General features: G+C 39.0%; 1 protein-coding gene across 5 annotated transcripts in view; it reads left to right on the top strand.

Annotated features, from left to right (window-relative positions):
• SYT1 (synaptotagmin 1) overlaps positions 1-15,213 on the top strand; it is a 954,200-nt gene that overhangs the window by 867,809 nt on the left and 71,178 nt on the right. For all 5 annotated transcript variants that reach the window (XM_073620000.1, XM_073619998.1, XM_073619999.1 and 2 more), the window contains one exon: positions 5,022-5,139. In XM_073620000.1, the coding sequence (XP_073476101.1) occupies positions 5,022-5,139 (118 nt within the window). The remainder of the gene's footprint in view (positions 1-5,021; positions 5,140-15,213) is intronic.

Below are 15,213 nucleotides of genomic sequence, written 5' to 3'. Positions count from 1 at the left end.
CCCCTGGATCCGCCCAGGGGGCCCGTTTTGAGTGAGATGGTCACTATGGAGTGGTCCGAGAGGGCCGTCTCCCTGATTTGTGCTTTGTGGATCAAAGGGAGTAGGGAGGATGGGGTCAAAATGTGGTCAATCCTCGCATAGGTATTATGGGGGGGAGAGTAATGGGTATAGTCCCTTTTGTTGGGGTAAAGTTCCCTCCAGGTGTCAGTTAAGCCGTGGGTATGGATTGTTTTGGCGATCCTGAGGCTCTCTTTGGTGGGTCGTGTTAGTTGAGTCAGAAGGGGTTTAGATTTGTCCAGTCCCTGATCGAACGCTGCGTTCGAGTCTCCGCCAAAGATGACCGTTCCCTCCAATTTCTGAGCGAGGCTGCGCAGTAGGGAGTCAAAAAATTTTGCTTGTCCTCTATTTGGAGCATAGTAGGAGACCAGGGAATACAGGTGGTCCCCCACTGTTCCCTTGACCAGGAGGAACCTGCCCTCCGGATCAGCGAATTCAGACAGTTTTACAAAGTTAAGATGTTTGGAAATTATGATTGCAACTCCCTTAGTTTTGTTGTCTGCACTCGCTAAGAAAAACTGTGGGAAATGAGGGTGGAGATACTTAGGGCTATACCGGGAGGGGAAGTGTGTTTCTTGCATCATAATGATGTCTAGCTTGAGATGCTTATAATAATCGAGGACCTTTCTCCTCTTAATCTGGGAATTGATTCCCTGGACATTGTGAGAGGCTATGTGGAGTTCAGCTGTAGGGTCGTTAGCCATGGAGCAGTTGGAGTGTAGTGCAATGGCCCTCACTTACCCTTTGGTGCGTGGGAACCTGGACTTTAGGATGATGATCGTAGATTCTTCTTGGCGGGAAGATATTAGGAATTCCCGTCGGTGAGTGTGTGGTATCTGAAACACAAGATGTGGTTAGGCACAATGTATTGATTGGGGATGAGGGGTGGGGGTACAGGATAGAGAAGAAAAGGTCTCCTATAGAAGAAAGAAAAGACACAGGGAAGGAGAAACCCCCTATGTCTTTTAGAAAAAAATTGGAGTATGTCTGGCCCATCTGGGCTCAGACAGCCTAGCCCCCAGAGACCTTCGGGTGTCTAGGGGTTAGGTGGGTGCGCAAGTGTTTCCTCACGAAACCGAACGCCCAACAAAAAACTTGTTCCCTAACGGGAAAAAATGCTGGAAGAAAAAACAAAGAAAATTTTGAAAACAATACTGTGGTATACCCGGTTGTCATAACAGAGTTACTAGTTAGTGGCCCTTAAACCGTCGCCCAATTTAGTATCCTCCTAGTATGCTATTCATTTGCTAACACAGCAGAACGTCTATAAACTAGACCTGAAAAAAAAAAAAAAAAAAAAAAAAAAAAAAAAAAAACCCCTAGTCAAGGGGGATAAGGTCTCACCCCCCCTCATAGATAGGCGGGAGGAAGCAGCCCCTCCCAATCTAGAGAGGCACTGCTCCCTTGAGCACATTGGATAAGTCGATGGGCTAGTTAAAAATTATCAAAAATTAAAGAGGGGAGATCCGGATAAAGTCCCAATCCCCCCCCCCCCCCCGAACCTGAAAAACAAAAAAACACGTAACAAAGAGTTCTGGAAAGTCAGAAAACCTTGCCCGGTTGTGTAGCCTGCCTAGTGACTAGGCCCAGAGGATCCCCCCAGTTCCAGGGGATGGTCAAACGATCCCCACTTCACAATCGGGATAGAAGAGATGCAGTTCACATCATCCTTGGCTTCAGGTTTGGTTGTTGTCTTTGGCCTTCTTTGCTTTTCCTGTTGACCACAGTGGAGATTGAGGGCTGGTGGGGGTCTGTCGTTTATTGGAGTTGGTCCCGGCATTGGTCGTGTCCATCTCGGCTTCCTTGGAGATGATTTTCAGGTGCAGGAGCAATTTTTCTCCTTCAGGTAGGGAGGAGAAGGCGTAATGTTTCCCCTGGACGGAGAATTTAACCGCGAACGGGAAGGCCCACTTGTATTTTATATCTCTTTGGGTGAGAGCGAGCAGGAGGGGTTTTAGTGATCTCCTCCTTTGGATCGTAGAGGGCGATAGGTCTGCGAAGATCTGTACTGGGTGTCCCATGCATTGCACTGAGGGAGAGGATCTGGCCTTTCTCATCACTTCCTCTTTAACTGTGTAGTGGTGGGGCTTAGCAATAATATCTCTTGGGGTGCCGTCTTTTCTGGGGGGCCCTAGGGCTCTGTGTGCCCTGTCCAATTCAAGGTGTTGAGAGGAGATATTAGGGATTAGCTGTTTAATCAGGTCCTGAACTGCTTCTGGAACATTGTGAATCGTTTCCGGTAGGCCTCGGATTCTGATGTTATATCGTCTGGACCTATTCTCAAGTTCGTCAATACGAGCCATTGCTAGGTCTAATTGATCTTGCACAGTGCTGATGTGCTGCGAGTGTTGATTAGTGACAGCTATAGTGTCCTCCATTTTGTGTTCGATCGCATCGATACGGGCCCCTAAATTAATAAAGTCTGCCTTCAGGTCCCCTGTAATTTTAGCTGCCGTTTGAGCCAGGCCTCTGTCCAAAAGTTCAGAGAATCTGTGGAAGAGGGAGTCTATGTGAGAGGCAGAGTCACTGGCAGGGAAGGCATATGTTGTGAGGCCTGCGTGATCTGAGGTAGATCCCTGGGGGGATAGAGGGCCTTCATAGAGGGGGCGATCCTGCAGGGATCCTGTAGAGGCTGGAGAGGGGGTCAGCAGAGGTGGGTATCCCTGCTGTCTCCCTGGAATGAAGTGAGGGGGAGTGAGGGGTTGCTCTGACCTGTAGTCCGCCGGGCTTGTGGAGCAGAGAGTCTGAGGCAGAGGCTGTGCCTGTGTAGCGGCGGCCATCTTGGGCGTCTCAGCCGTTTTTGTTTGCTCCCGTTGTGGCCACAGGTTCCGTTTCACCGGGGCCCCGGGCATATGGGGGTGTAGCCTGGACCTTGGGGAGTATCCCCAGGTACTTTAAACTTGTGGCGGTGCGCTGTGGTCCGTGCTGTGGGCGCCGGTCGATCGTGAGGGAGCGGAGCTCTAGGCTTTAGCGGCCATCTTGCGAGCTCCGCGCATGCGCACCTTTTTTTTTTTTTTTAAAGAAGCCCGTTATGTTACTTCAAACTGCGTTGTAGTTTATTCTGGAAATAAGTTATATATGTTGTGAAAGAATTCCCCAACAAAATGTCGATGTGGTACACTTCTTCAATCCTTTGATTCAAACTTTAGGTTAAATTAAAACAGAAATAACTAATGCTTGACAAGATGATAGAAGAACTTTACTTGTTGTCAATTTAGTGTTCTAAGATAGAAGGCTAGCACTGTAACTGCAAGCCACGCAGTGGGATCCCTCTAACAGTACTTTACAGATTTCATGTAATGATCAAAGTCATTTACTTACATAAATTATTTATTTTAGGGGAAGAAAAAAAGTTTCTACTACTCTATCCACACAGTATCCATATGAAATAATGAGGCCACAAGAGACCCTTTCTGCACATCATAACACTTTATAGTCCAGAGGGCCTGCAGCTCTCATTTCTGCAACTCTTGGTAGTTTTTCTCAAAATTGTGTGACTACTACAGTCCATTCTGATCTATTTAAGTATGTCCTGTTACTAGGGCATATGGGCCTGGTGCAAACAACAATAAAAAAAAAAACAGTTCCAAATTAAGATGCATGCAACTACACATTTATATGAAAGAAGGTAAACTGTTAAAATGTGGCGAGTCACTAAAAAGTCTTTTAGATCACTCTGCTGTCTGTTCAAAAACCATAATTCTCTAGCCGCACTACTTATGTGAAAGTGTTGCCTACCTGTATCATTAAGATTGACTAATTGCTAAGTATAAAAGGAAAATAAATCATCTCTGTTCCATTTTCTTATTTGGCGCTGTAATAAAAATCTGGGATATTCTGTGCTCCTTGTTTCAATTGCTATTTGTAAATTTCAGCTGATGACTATGTGGGTTGACTGAAGTTAAGTTAGGATCAGGAAGACAAAGTGATTCTGCATCTAGAAGAAAAAATATATTGCTTTGTAATATGAAAGGAATAGCCCTGATTAATACTGTCCCTCTGTTTAGCTACTTACATCTCCTGAATTGGTCATACTTAAAGCTGAACTCTAGGCTGATATTAAAGACTACCATTTTATGGTTATGTATCAAGTTATGCATCCAAAAGGACAGTTAAACAAATTTAAAATAAAACAGGTGTGTGTACCTGAACTTGTTTAGGGAGGGCCAATACTGTGAGCCAGTCAAGCCCTGCAGCATTTCACAGCACTGTCATGGAGCGTAGCATAGATTGATAGATTAAGAATAATATCATCACATACTGCTGCTATTTATTTGCCCAATCAGGGGTGAGTCTTTAACTATAATGCACTGTACTGGAGAATAGTGGAGTTGACAATAAGAATATGTTAACACAGTGCCAGGCTAACATGCTTTCAAGTACTGGACTGAAGGGTGCACCTTGCAACAATCATGAAGTATAAGGAAACTAATAGCAATATCGTGCAATGAGTAACAAGGTGACATAGTATGCTGCCGTCACAAATAATGGTTTCCCATTGTTTGTTACCCACTTTTAATGATGGGCAACATTGTATTTATTTCTGTTGTACCATATCTCCATCAACCTTTCTGATTTAACCTAATAAAATATATGTATGTGTGTGTATATGTGTGTGTATATATATATATATATATATATATATATATATATATATATATATATATATATATATGAACACCAGAGCTTAATATGAGGCATATTTATTTATTATAGCAAAAGAGTATTCATCTTTATGAAAAGAAATGGCTAGGGATTATTACTGCAAGTAATAGCATGAAATGAGAAGGAAATATCCTCAATCACCTATGATATATTTAAAATATTTTAATATAATTTAACTGTCTAAGAAATTATAGCTTCAAGCTACTAACTGCATTCTACACATATAACTTGATGAGCTTTTGAAAATATTGCGTGAGTACAAACATTTTGGCTGATTTACTGGTTGGATTGTTTTACAGCAAGAGAAACTTGGGGACATCTGTTTCTCTCTCCGCTATGTACCCACGGCTGGCAAGCTCACAGTTGTTATTCTGGAAGCAAAGAACCTTAAGAAGATGGATGTTGGTGGTTTATCTGGTAAGTGACACCTAGCTACATCTAGCTAATTGTTTGCAATTAGATCTGAATGATAATACTTTTTGGGGTTTTCATTTTCAAGTTAGTGCTTTAGACAATGAATCACAATGTATTATATTATTTGTGCATATTTGTGCATACATACATACAGTACATACATACATGCATGCACTAGAGCTTTAGAATGGTAAAACAATAATAACATACCTTTACTTCCATGTAGAGCTTTCTTGAAAATCCCAAAACAGCATAACATGCTAAACTAAACTAAAACTTTAAATCTATTTTTAATAGCCAAGTGGGTTTGAGTAATATCTTATTTTTCCTGTCTTGTCCAAACTAATTTTAATCTTCATGCGGTTGGAACAACTGTTTTTTACATGCACAAAGGAACTGCACATTTTAAAGTTAAGGAAAATTCACTAGAAATCTCCATATCATATTTTATGTACGTAGAAGACCTTTAAATCTGAAATATCATATTCTTGATTTAGTACATTCTACAGTAAATGAGCAAACTTTATCAAAGCTATATTTTCAATACAAAATGCACTACAACTCCAAATTTTCCATCAAGCATCAAATATTAATCATTGTTGTTAATAAATAATAAATATCTCTAGGTTTAAAATCATGTGCTTGTGAAACAGTAGTAAATGCAGATAACGCAAACTGTAATTAGGTAACTCATTACTTTGTCAATTTAGAACTTTTTGCAATCTGGCAAGTGATGCTCCAAAATTTTTACATATAGCTTTAATATACAGTATGTGTCCGAGATAATGTATGAACTGTATTATATATTTATGTATGCACATTCAGTATATATGTGTGTGCATTACATTTGTATTGGCTTTTAAAAACTATTACTGCTGCTTTCATTATTTTATTATATTTTATAATGTGACCTTTTCAACTAAATTACTAGTACTGTGGAAGAGGTTGAGTAGAGCAGCCCAAATCACTTCTTCAATAGGCATAGAAGCTGGATGGTTAAAGGGTAACTCTGCTGGCCTGGGAAAAAAATAGCAAATAAAAAAATAGTATAGCATATACAATTGCAACTCAAGTCGTATTGGGGGTTATTTACAAAAGGCAAATCCACTTTGCACTACAAGTGCAAAGTGCACTTGAAATTGCACTGAAAGTGCAGTCGCTGTAGATCCGAGGGGGACATGCAAGGAAGATAAAAAAAATAGCATTTTAGCTTGCACATGATTGGATGATAAAATCAGCAGAGCTTCCCCTCGTTTCATATCTACCCCCCCAGATTTACAGTGACTGCTCTTCCAAGTGCACTTTCAGTGCAATTTCAAGTGCACTTTGCACTTGTAGTGCAAAGTGGATTTGCCTTTCGTAAATAACCCCCATTGCAATTGATTGTTATTAAAAATTACCTTTCCTTTTCAATCTGCAGCGCTGTAATTTTCTGTAAATACAATGCAATATGACCAACTGGATATGTTCTGTACACAGAATGTGTACAGAACGCCTCCCAGAAACATAATTTCCTGCTTGTGTTATTGGCTCACTGATTTCAGATTTCAGGCATCCCCTGCAACAAAAATGTCATTTTTAGTGAGATACTCCCAATAGGAAATCACGTCTAAAGAGATGCTGACCCTGCAAGGTTTCTCATTAGAGCCCTGCAGGTGCAGCAGCTGATTGATCATTATGAAACCACTTCCTTTAGATTCACTTACCCCATGAACCTAAACAAATACACAGGGATTTCTTCAGATTAACAAAAGGTAGAATTTTGCAACAAAGTTTGTTAAAAATCATTGTAATGTTCATAGATCACCTAGAGGTTTCTCAACAGAAGTGGAGTTACTCAATAAATTAAAAAAAATACACTTGTCATACACTTGGCATTTAAATGGTTGCATTGGATAATGGTATATTGGAGGAGTATTGCAATATGACATACCACACTCTGTACTTTAAAAAATAAATAAATGAAAAATAAATGAAAGTCTCAATGGCTGGACAGATTAGGGTGTGGAAGTCAGATGATATCAATCCTCCAGGATGCATCTGGGAGATCTAGGCAACTTCTATCCAGGAAGATCTAATTTCCTTATATTTAACTTCACAATCTTATTTTTTTTATATAATCTATTTGCATGTGGTGATATTTTGGTTTCTTCTGTGACTGTACATTGTTTACCTTTAGACTGTATGATTGCTTTAAGTATTCATACCAGTGATGAAATAAAATAAGCCTATTACTGCAATAAACTGTAATAGCATTTCACTAGTATCTCTAATGGGACTAACATACTATAATAATAACATGACTAAGATTCTTTAAAATGAGTAGCTGTTTTAAGCATATTTTTTAACTATCACTATATTTACTAAACAACAATGGTTTTATCAAAAATGTGAAGGTACATGTCAGAATCTGAAAGAAGACAATGCTTCATGTATATGTTGTTTGCAGCACAGAGCACATCTAGACCTAAAATCTTTCTAAATTGAAAATCTTTCACATGATGTGTTCCAGTCAATAGTTCCCTTGTGAAGTGCATGCACTTAGGAATAAGCTGATCTTGAGCAATGATTCCTATCTCATTAGGAATCTGAACACATGTACTGTACATGGCTTTGAAATTGTTAGAAGTGGCAAGTGGGGTACACTCATCCTCCAGTTACTGCAAAACAGTGTTCCAAATAAATACCTGCTGCATCTTTCTATGTTTGTAGAGTTTAAAACTACCCTATTCATTGTTTCATTGCATTAGACTAAAAATGTATTTCTGGTCCGAGAAAAAAATATGGAACACAAGTTAAACAAAGGACCAGTAAGAACCAATGTATAGATGCACCATTCCAGGTAGGTACCCAACACCCAGCAGGCAGACCCAAAACCATGTTTTGGTTAAGCACAATTTAGCATGAACTGCATTCAACATTTGTTCCCAGCTCCTGTGATTGTGTTTGATGGATTTTACTACAATAAAGTTTTCTACTTGGATTTCAAATCCCAATGTGCAGCCAACCCTATTTGCTTCACAGACCAGTAAGACCCAGTGTCCTTTGTCTGCAAAAGTTGACTACATGAACAGTACTGTAAAAATTACTATAGATAGAATTATTCTGTTGTTTAAATGCAAATGATCAACTCATTAGCAGCTCCAGACTTTTCTGAGTCCTAACAATGCACATTGCATTTGTCAGTACCCTAGGCATTGTTGGGAAATCCAAATACTGCCATGCATATCTACTTAGAACCAATATCCTAATGAACAGCACACAACAAACTAGATACACTACACTGCCACAATTTGCTAGCATCTCTCAGGAAATACTTTCATTTCATCATTTTTGTAGAAGACAAGATAAAACATGGTAATAGGACAGTCAGCCTTGTTAATAGATAGAATCCATGGCATGCACTTAAATAAAAGGAAAGACGATATTGTTATAATTACCACCGAACTAATATAAAGAAGTAAATAGCAATGTGTTGTGAACATTCTCATCTGAGATGAACTGTGCCGTATCTAAACTTTCCTAGCTGGATGGGAAATTAGGATTGATTGCTAAATATAGATAAATGTATAAGTGAGAATTATCTATAAATAACCTATATGTGCATTATAACAAGATTTTATACATTCAGTTTAAACGCTTTTTCAAACTGCTTCTGAAATAACAACTGCAAAAATATGCTTTCCCATCTGCTGGTAAAATAATTCTGCTCCAGGGAATACTTTTAAATGCTTAACATTAGCATGCAAATTACCATACATATTTTTTGCCTTTATTGGCCTTTGTTGTAAAATAAAACCAGCAAAAAATAATCAGTTAGTATTCAAAGATTTGTACACTTAGTCTTAATAAATCATGCATGGCTACTATTTATGTTAAATCTTACATAAATGAGTAGTTTAAGTAAAAAAAAAAGGTGCTCTGTGTAGGTATATTAAAAGAGAAATTCATAAGAAGATCATACTTGCGTAGCTTGCTGAAGCACAGATCCCAGCAGCAGCTGTGCCCCGCCAGCTCTATACCGAGAACAGAGCGATCATATACCGCTGATTGCTCAGTTCTCCCCCTCCACTCTGAGCAGAGAGCCATGACTGTCAGTCACTGGCTCTCTGCTTTGACCCTCCAGTGCTCACTGGAACTCTGGGCTGTGGAGGGGGTGGGAGGGGCTAGCTCAGGCTCTTAGCCACATGCTGAAAGGCTGAGGCAGATGCAGGTCCAGGCATCTGGGTGGGTCCTGACTGTAAAGTTGGTATCTTTCCTGATCCTGGACCAGCAGAGTGACATCAGCCAACAGCAGGGTTTAGTAAAGTAAATTGGACTCCTTTGATCCATAGGAAAAGTAGAGCCAAAATAGCTTTGACATTACTTCTCCTTTAAGCCAGCATGCCCTAAACATTCTGTACATACCATTAGTTGTTTTAGGCCGTCATTGCACTTTACATTTTATACTCTCTCTCTCTCTGTATATATATATATATATATATATATATTAATACTGGTTGTCCAAGAAATACAATAATCACTACAAAAAGTGCTTCCTCAACCCAAGAAATGTTAATAAATAACAGATACACTGTATACATAGATGAGCAAATATTGGACTGTCCTGATAGAAAGCCCATTTTTCTTATAGGTCTTTAAATATGAACTCCAGGCAGATATACTGTAGAAGACACAATTTTTACTGCGTCTCTGTAATCATTAATACATTATTAAATGCATCTTTATTGCAAAAAACACTTGTACTTTAATTTCGATTAATTATAACGCACATACAGATCCAACTACTTTTAGCTGATCTCCTTGCATTGCAACTCTGCATTAGTCAGTGGTAAATGTGGTATAAAAACTGTAAAGTAGGGACAATCAGCGCAAACAAATGTAAAATCGCAAATTAATATGCAAGCTGAACACTTAGGAAATCACATATGCCTACAATCATATATAATAATAGGGGTAGTGCAGCGCAATGAATGAAACTAAAATATTAAAGTCCAATGTACATCCAGAAGGTAGTAGCTGTCACATATCCTATGACACATGAATGAAGAATACTTAATATCGCAATCGGTCATATGCAGCTTCTCTCATAAACAAAAGTGCGCTTACCAGACTCAGTGGACCTCTGCAAGCAGAGGTCAAACTCACATGTATCCCCAAGGGATGATGGTAATTCCTGGTGCAGTCTTACAGATCCTCTATGGAGTCTGATGTGGCAACCGTTCAGCAGGTAGATGTCTGGAATCTGGATAGCCAGACCAGCAGAGATGTATACTGATCGCTCCCTGTAGCGAGACCACTGTATACAGGACAGATTATAAGCAGAAGCCGCAGAAACACTTACATAGACTCTCCTCTATGTAAGTGTATCCGGGAGAAGCTGCATATGACCGATTGCGATATTGAATATTCTTCATTCATGTGTCATAGAATATGTGACAGCTACTACCTTCTGGATGTACATTGGACTTTAATATTTTAGTTTCATTCATTGCGCTGCACTACCCCTATTATTATGTAAATGTGGTATACACTATATACAATCACCCAACACTAGTTAGTTTCCACAATCCATGACTTAACTTCACAGTTCACACAAATACGTTTTAAATTCAAACTGTAGCACTGACGTAAGTAATTTTTTTTTCCACAGTAGCGTGACAATCCCTCCACCTCTGGTCTAACTAATCACTCTCACCTTATGGCATGGACCCCTGTGCAAACAGGTGGTCATGCAAGCAGGTATCAAAAGGGTTAACACGGACCATAAACTTCTCTCATGTCTCCTTAGATCTCAGCAAGGACGCACGGTCATGGGTAGAAAGAAAAGATCTAAGTGCTCACCGCTTAAGTATAAGATTAAATTTTTGTGTTCAAACTCAAACTACTCACATAAAGATGATAAAAACACAGCATGTAAAGCAGACAATCATGTTAGTTCCATAGGGCAGCAGCGGGTGACGTCATGCGTAGCTCCTCCCCCGTACACGTTACGGTCAATCAGAACTTAGACGTCACCGGATTCCTTCCCCCTTCCCCAAGTGCCTCCGTCTGCTAATGAAGGGAAGGGGGAGGAGTCGTCGATGTCCATGACGTCACCGGATCTCCGACGGAACTCCCTGAAGACCCGGAAGCCAGTGAAGAGGTGAGTACCGATCAAAAGAATTTTGATCGATCAAAAAAATTAATTGATTAATTGAGGAATTAATCTTTAATTTCCACAGCCCTAATATGTATACCTGTATTTCATCTGTGTACTTAGCTGTTTGACTGGAATTCAGCTTTAATCTTTTTGAAGGATGTCTCATCTGCCACAGTCCCCTGTAAATTGCACATACAATTAACTTGGGGTAGGCAAGTAGTATGTACATGTGACCGTTTTTTTTTTTTTTTTTTTACTAATAAAATGATAAAAAGCAATAGAAAAGCTTGTTATAATAATTGATACAATGTTGTATTGTAAACATGGTCTTTTGTGTAGCCACATTATCAGATATCAAATACTCCACATTCTGACGGACAGGCTAAATAGAGCTATGCAATTTTGTTTCATGAGCACATCTGTGCATCTACAAGCTAACATGAAAGCTGGCTTTTTTTCATGAAAGAAACACTCCAAGTCCAGCTGATTTATATTACAGTAACTAAGAGAACTCTCTCTGTGATTCTGGCTTCCAGGAGAGAATAGCATAAAGAAACAGTCTGGCCTATATCTTATAAATTATCAGTTTTTTTTTAGAAAATGTTTCAGTAGATTATAGGAGCTTTTGAATTGAAACACTACTTCTGACACAAGGCCAGAATGTTTGCTATTTACACAAGAGTTTGCTTGCTCCCGGGCATTCATGTACAGCTTTCAATGTTTGCAGTCATCTCTTGCTTCATTATTTACAGTACTGGCATATCTGAATGCTAATATTTTCTGCAAAGAAATCTACCTAATACTCTGATCTACTGTACAGCTACCTGAGATCCCTGGTAAACATCTTTCTCAGAATACCCTGGGGCCCATTGTAATATTGTTCTGATACATGTCCATTTTTGTCTAAGCTCTTGTAGGAGGAATCATGTCTGAGAGCATCATATTGACAGCTCAGCTGCATTGCCATGAAATCTATTCTAATTTAGACACGCGTTTGAGAGATGTATGCAGTTTTGTTTTATGCAACATCGAACTGGCATAAACAGTTGATATATGACATGTTTTATGCAAATAAAGTGTGCAGGTACACGCTCTAATATTAATCTTCTGTACTTAGTAACAAGGCAAAGTAAATTAGATGTCAGTAAACTGGAGAGCAGATGGTTGGCATTCTGCCCCAAGACACCTGAGATATAATGGTCATGACCCCTGTTCTTGATGAAGTTGATGAACGCCCTCTAATTCTCTGATGTCTAAGACATATTTAGATGTACATTCATTATAGATGCTTTCTCTAAATGTATTTTTTGAAGACAATGTTATGTGTTTATTCACTTATTTAATTCATTTATATAGGCAAATTCCATCAGGAATTGCTGAGTGCATAGGCCATGAAATTAATTTTCTTTAATGGCGAGATATGTGCTTTGATGTTTAGTCCACTGCAAAATGAAAACTTAGAAAAGGAATTAAAATGCATGAGGTTAAATATTGTGCATATATTTATAACATCTAGTTGATGTTCTCTTGGTCTCATTCATCAATGACTATGGATGCCTATGTGCTCTTACTGTTGTGCAGAAAACTCTATATGTATGGAAAAATAGGTGAATACCATTAACTAAATGATTGTCGTGCTTGATAATGATTTACTACAAATAGTTTCATCTAGCATAATTTGCTGACAGTAATGTCTGTTGTTGATGACTTGGTGCTTTCTTAGAGTTTGATTCATAACTGGTTTATAGCCTGTGGCCTAGACTGAGATTTCATTTTGAGTTAATGGTTGCCAGTTCTATGCCATTGGTTTTGCCACAGCTTCATGATTACCAATCTGACTATTGTTATGGACCTGGATGTATTGATAGTTTAAAAGAAAATAAATAGATGCAATTATTAGGTAAGACCATGTAGACAGACTGCTACTTCAAGGCATGGGCAAACCCAGGATGAAAGTGCACTAGTTTCTATATGGGTCAGATGTATTACATTAAGTTCACGAATGGGACTTTGGGGATAAAAAGGAAGAACAAAATCAGAATATCACGTTAAGCATCTTTACTACATGTACACATGCATACAAACAGCCAAAAAGACACTCCATCACTTTGTCTGTGTTACCCATGTACTATATTTAAGATTTAATATCTCTCAGATATGACTTGGGTTAAATGAGAGTTCTTTGACCATGAGTGAAAGCTTTAACACAAAAACAACATTCTTTGGTGAGTAGTTGAAAGTCTATCTAATACACAACCATCGATCTATAGTCTACACCAAGGAAGAAAATATTATGTTAAAATAAGAGAATTACATGAAGGAATACAGAGTATATTCCTTAAAACATTAATCTACAAACATATTTAATTACAAGTAAAGTGCAGACCTTTCCCATAATTACCCTTTTCACCAAGGTTCCATTCTGATGGCTGTTCTCCCATAAAGTGTCTTTCCCTCCCATCTAGTCTGTGTATATCATTATAGGGTGATGCCTCACTGGTTGGCATAGCGTGGCTCTGATTGGTGAGCTTCCCTATTGCTGGTTAAGGACTGGCTACATCTCCAATCCCTATACTTTGCATAAGTCAGCCCCCTTTAATGCAAATTCTTGTGACTATTCTGAGCAGGAGATTAACTTGAATGTTCCCGGGAAGTTAAGTATTGATTCTGGGTTGGCCCCCCTTCATTGCATATCCCAGCATGGGATCCTTTGAAGTGAGTATGTGTAAAACAGTGAGTTTTGGATCCCATTGTTTGTATACACAAGCCTAGGTGTCGGCTTGTCTGGTCTACCAGAGATATATGTGAAGATAATATGTTTAAGCCTGCATAGATACAAGCTAAATAAAATATATTCCTAATTACAATATTTTACAGCTATTAATGGAGATTTCACATAAACTCATAAGGCAATGGTCTGGGAAGATGTTATGTCTTTGTGACAGTAGACACATGCCAAGTCATACGAGGGGAGGAATAGAAATGTAATACTGCAAAAAGGCCACTCTTCAGGAGAAGATAAATGAAAATAAAGCAAGAAAAATGATTTTCACAAATTCATTACACTACATTCCATTACAATACATTACCCTTGGTGATATTGGAAATTCCCCATCCCTTACATTGTGATTGTAGTCTGTTCTTACAATGTGCTGAGTCCTAGATTGCCAGGATAGAATAAAAGGACCATTTGTCATAAAAATTATCTTCCTCCCAGGTTTACATTGGTTTATAGGGGGTCATACAGCAGATATCTTTTAAAAAGCACTGACCTTAGATATGTCTGCCCATGGTTGCACATATGTACTGAACAGTTTCTGCCACATTTGTGTAAAAACTGAGTATTAAGCCCCGTACACATGGGCAGAATGTCGGAAGACAAAAACACCGGCTGACATTTTGCCCATATGTATGTTGGTCTGTCCAACAGAGGCTTCTTTCGAACGTGCATGCTGGAAAAGCAGGATCCAACCGACTCCCGATTAGTCCTCTCAGCCAATGGCAGAGAGCTCTGATCAGAGAGTTCTGGTGGGGGGGCGCCCCCCTGTCAGAACACAACAGCTCAGCGGGGGAGATCGCTGAACTAACCTTGCATGGTTAGTACAGTGGCTTTGATAGGAGCTGTCAGTTTTTTTCTGTAGTGTGTACTAGGCTTTACCCAATAGAAAAATGGGGTTGCAAAGAGACTTTTCAACAATTTAGTGTTAAAAAGAACCTTCAATTATAAAGGGTGTTTGCTATCTACTAGGTCAGAAAATGCATGAATGTCTTGATATGGCTGTTTTTTATTGGCCTTGTATTGGTCAGTCTTTGTTGATTGATGACATAAATGGCTTACATTCCTCCTTTTCTGTGCTGGTTGCTAGCTTAAACCATAGGAAAATACTATATAATAATTGTAAGCATATTGTCTCCAATTTGTAAATGCTGCAAAA

The sequence above is a fragment of the Aquarana catesbeiana genome, linkage group LG03 (genome assembly GCF_042186555.1).
Source record: "Aquarana catesbeiana isolate 2022-GZ linkage group LG03, ASM4218655v1, whole genome shotgun sequence".
Lineage (NCBI taxonomy): Eukaryota > Metazoa > Chordata > Amphibia > Anura > Ranidae > Aquarana > Aquarana catesbeiana.
This window is presented reverse-complemented; position numbering and strand designations above follow the sequence as displayed.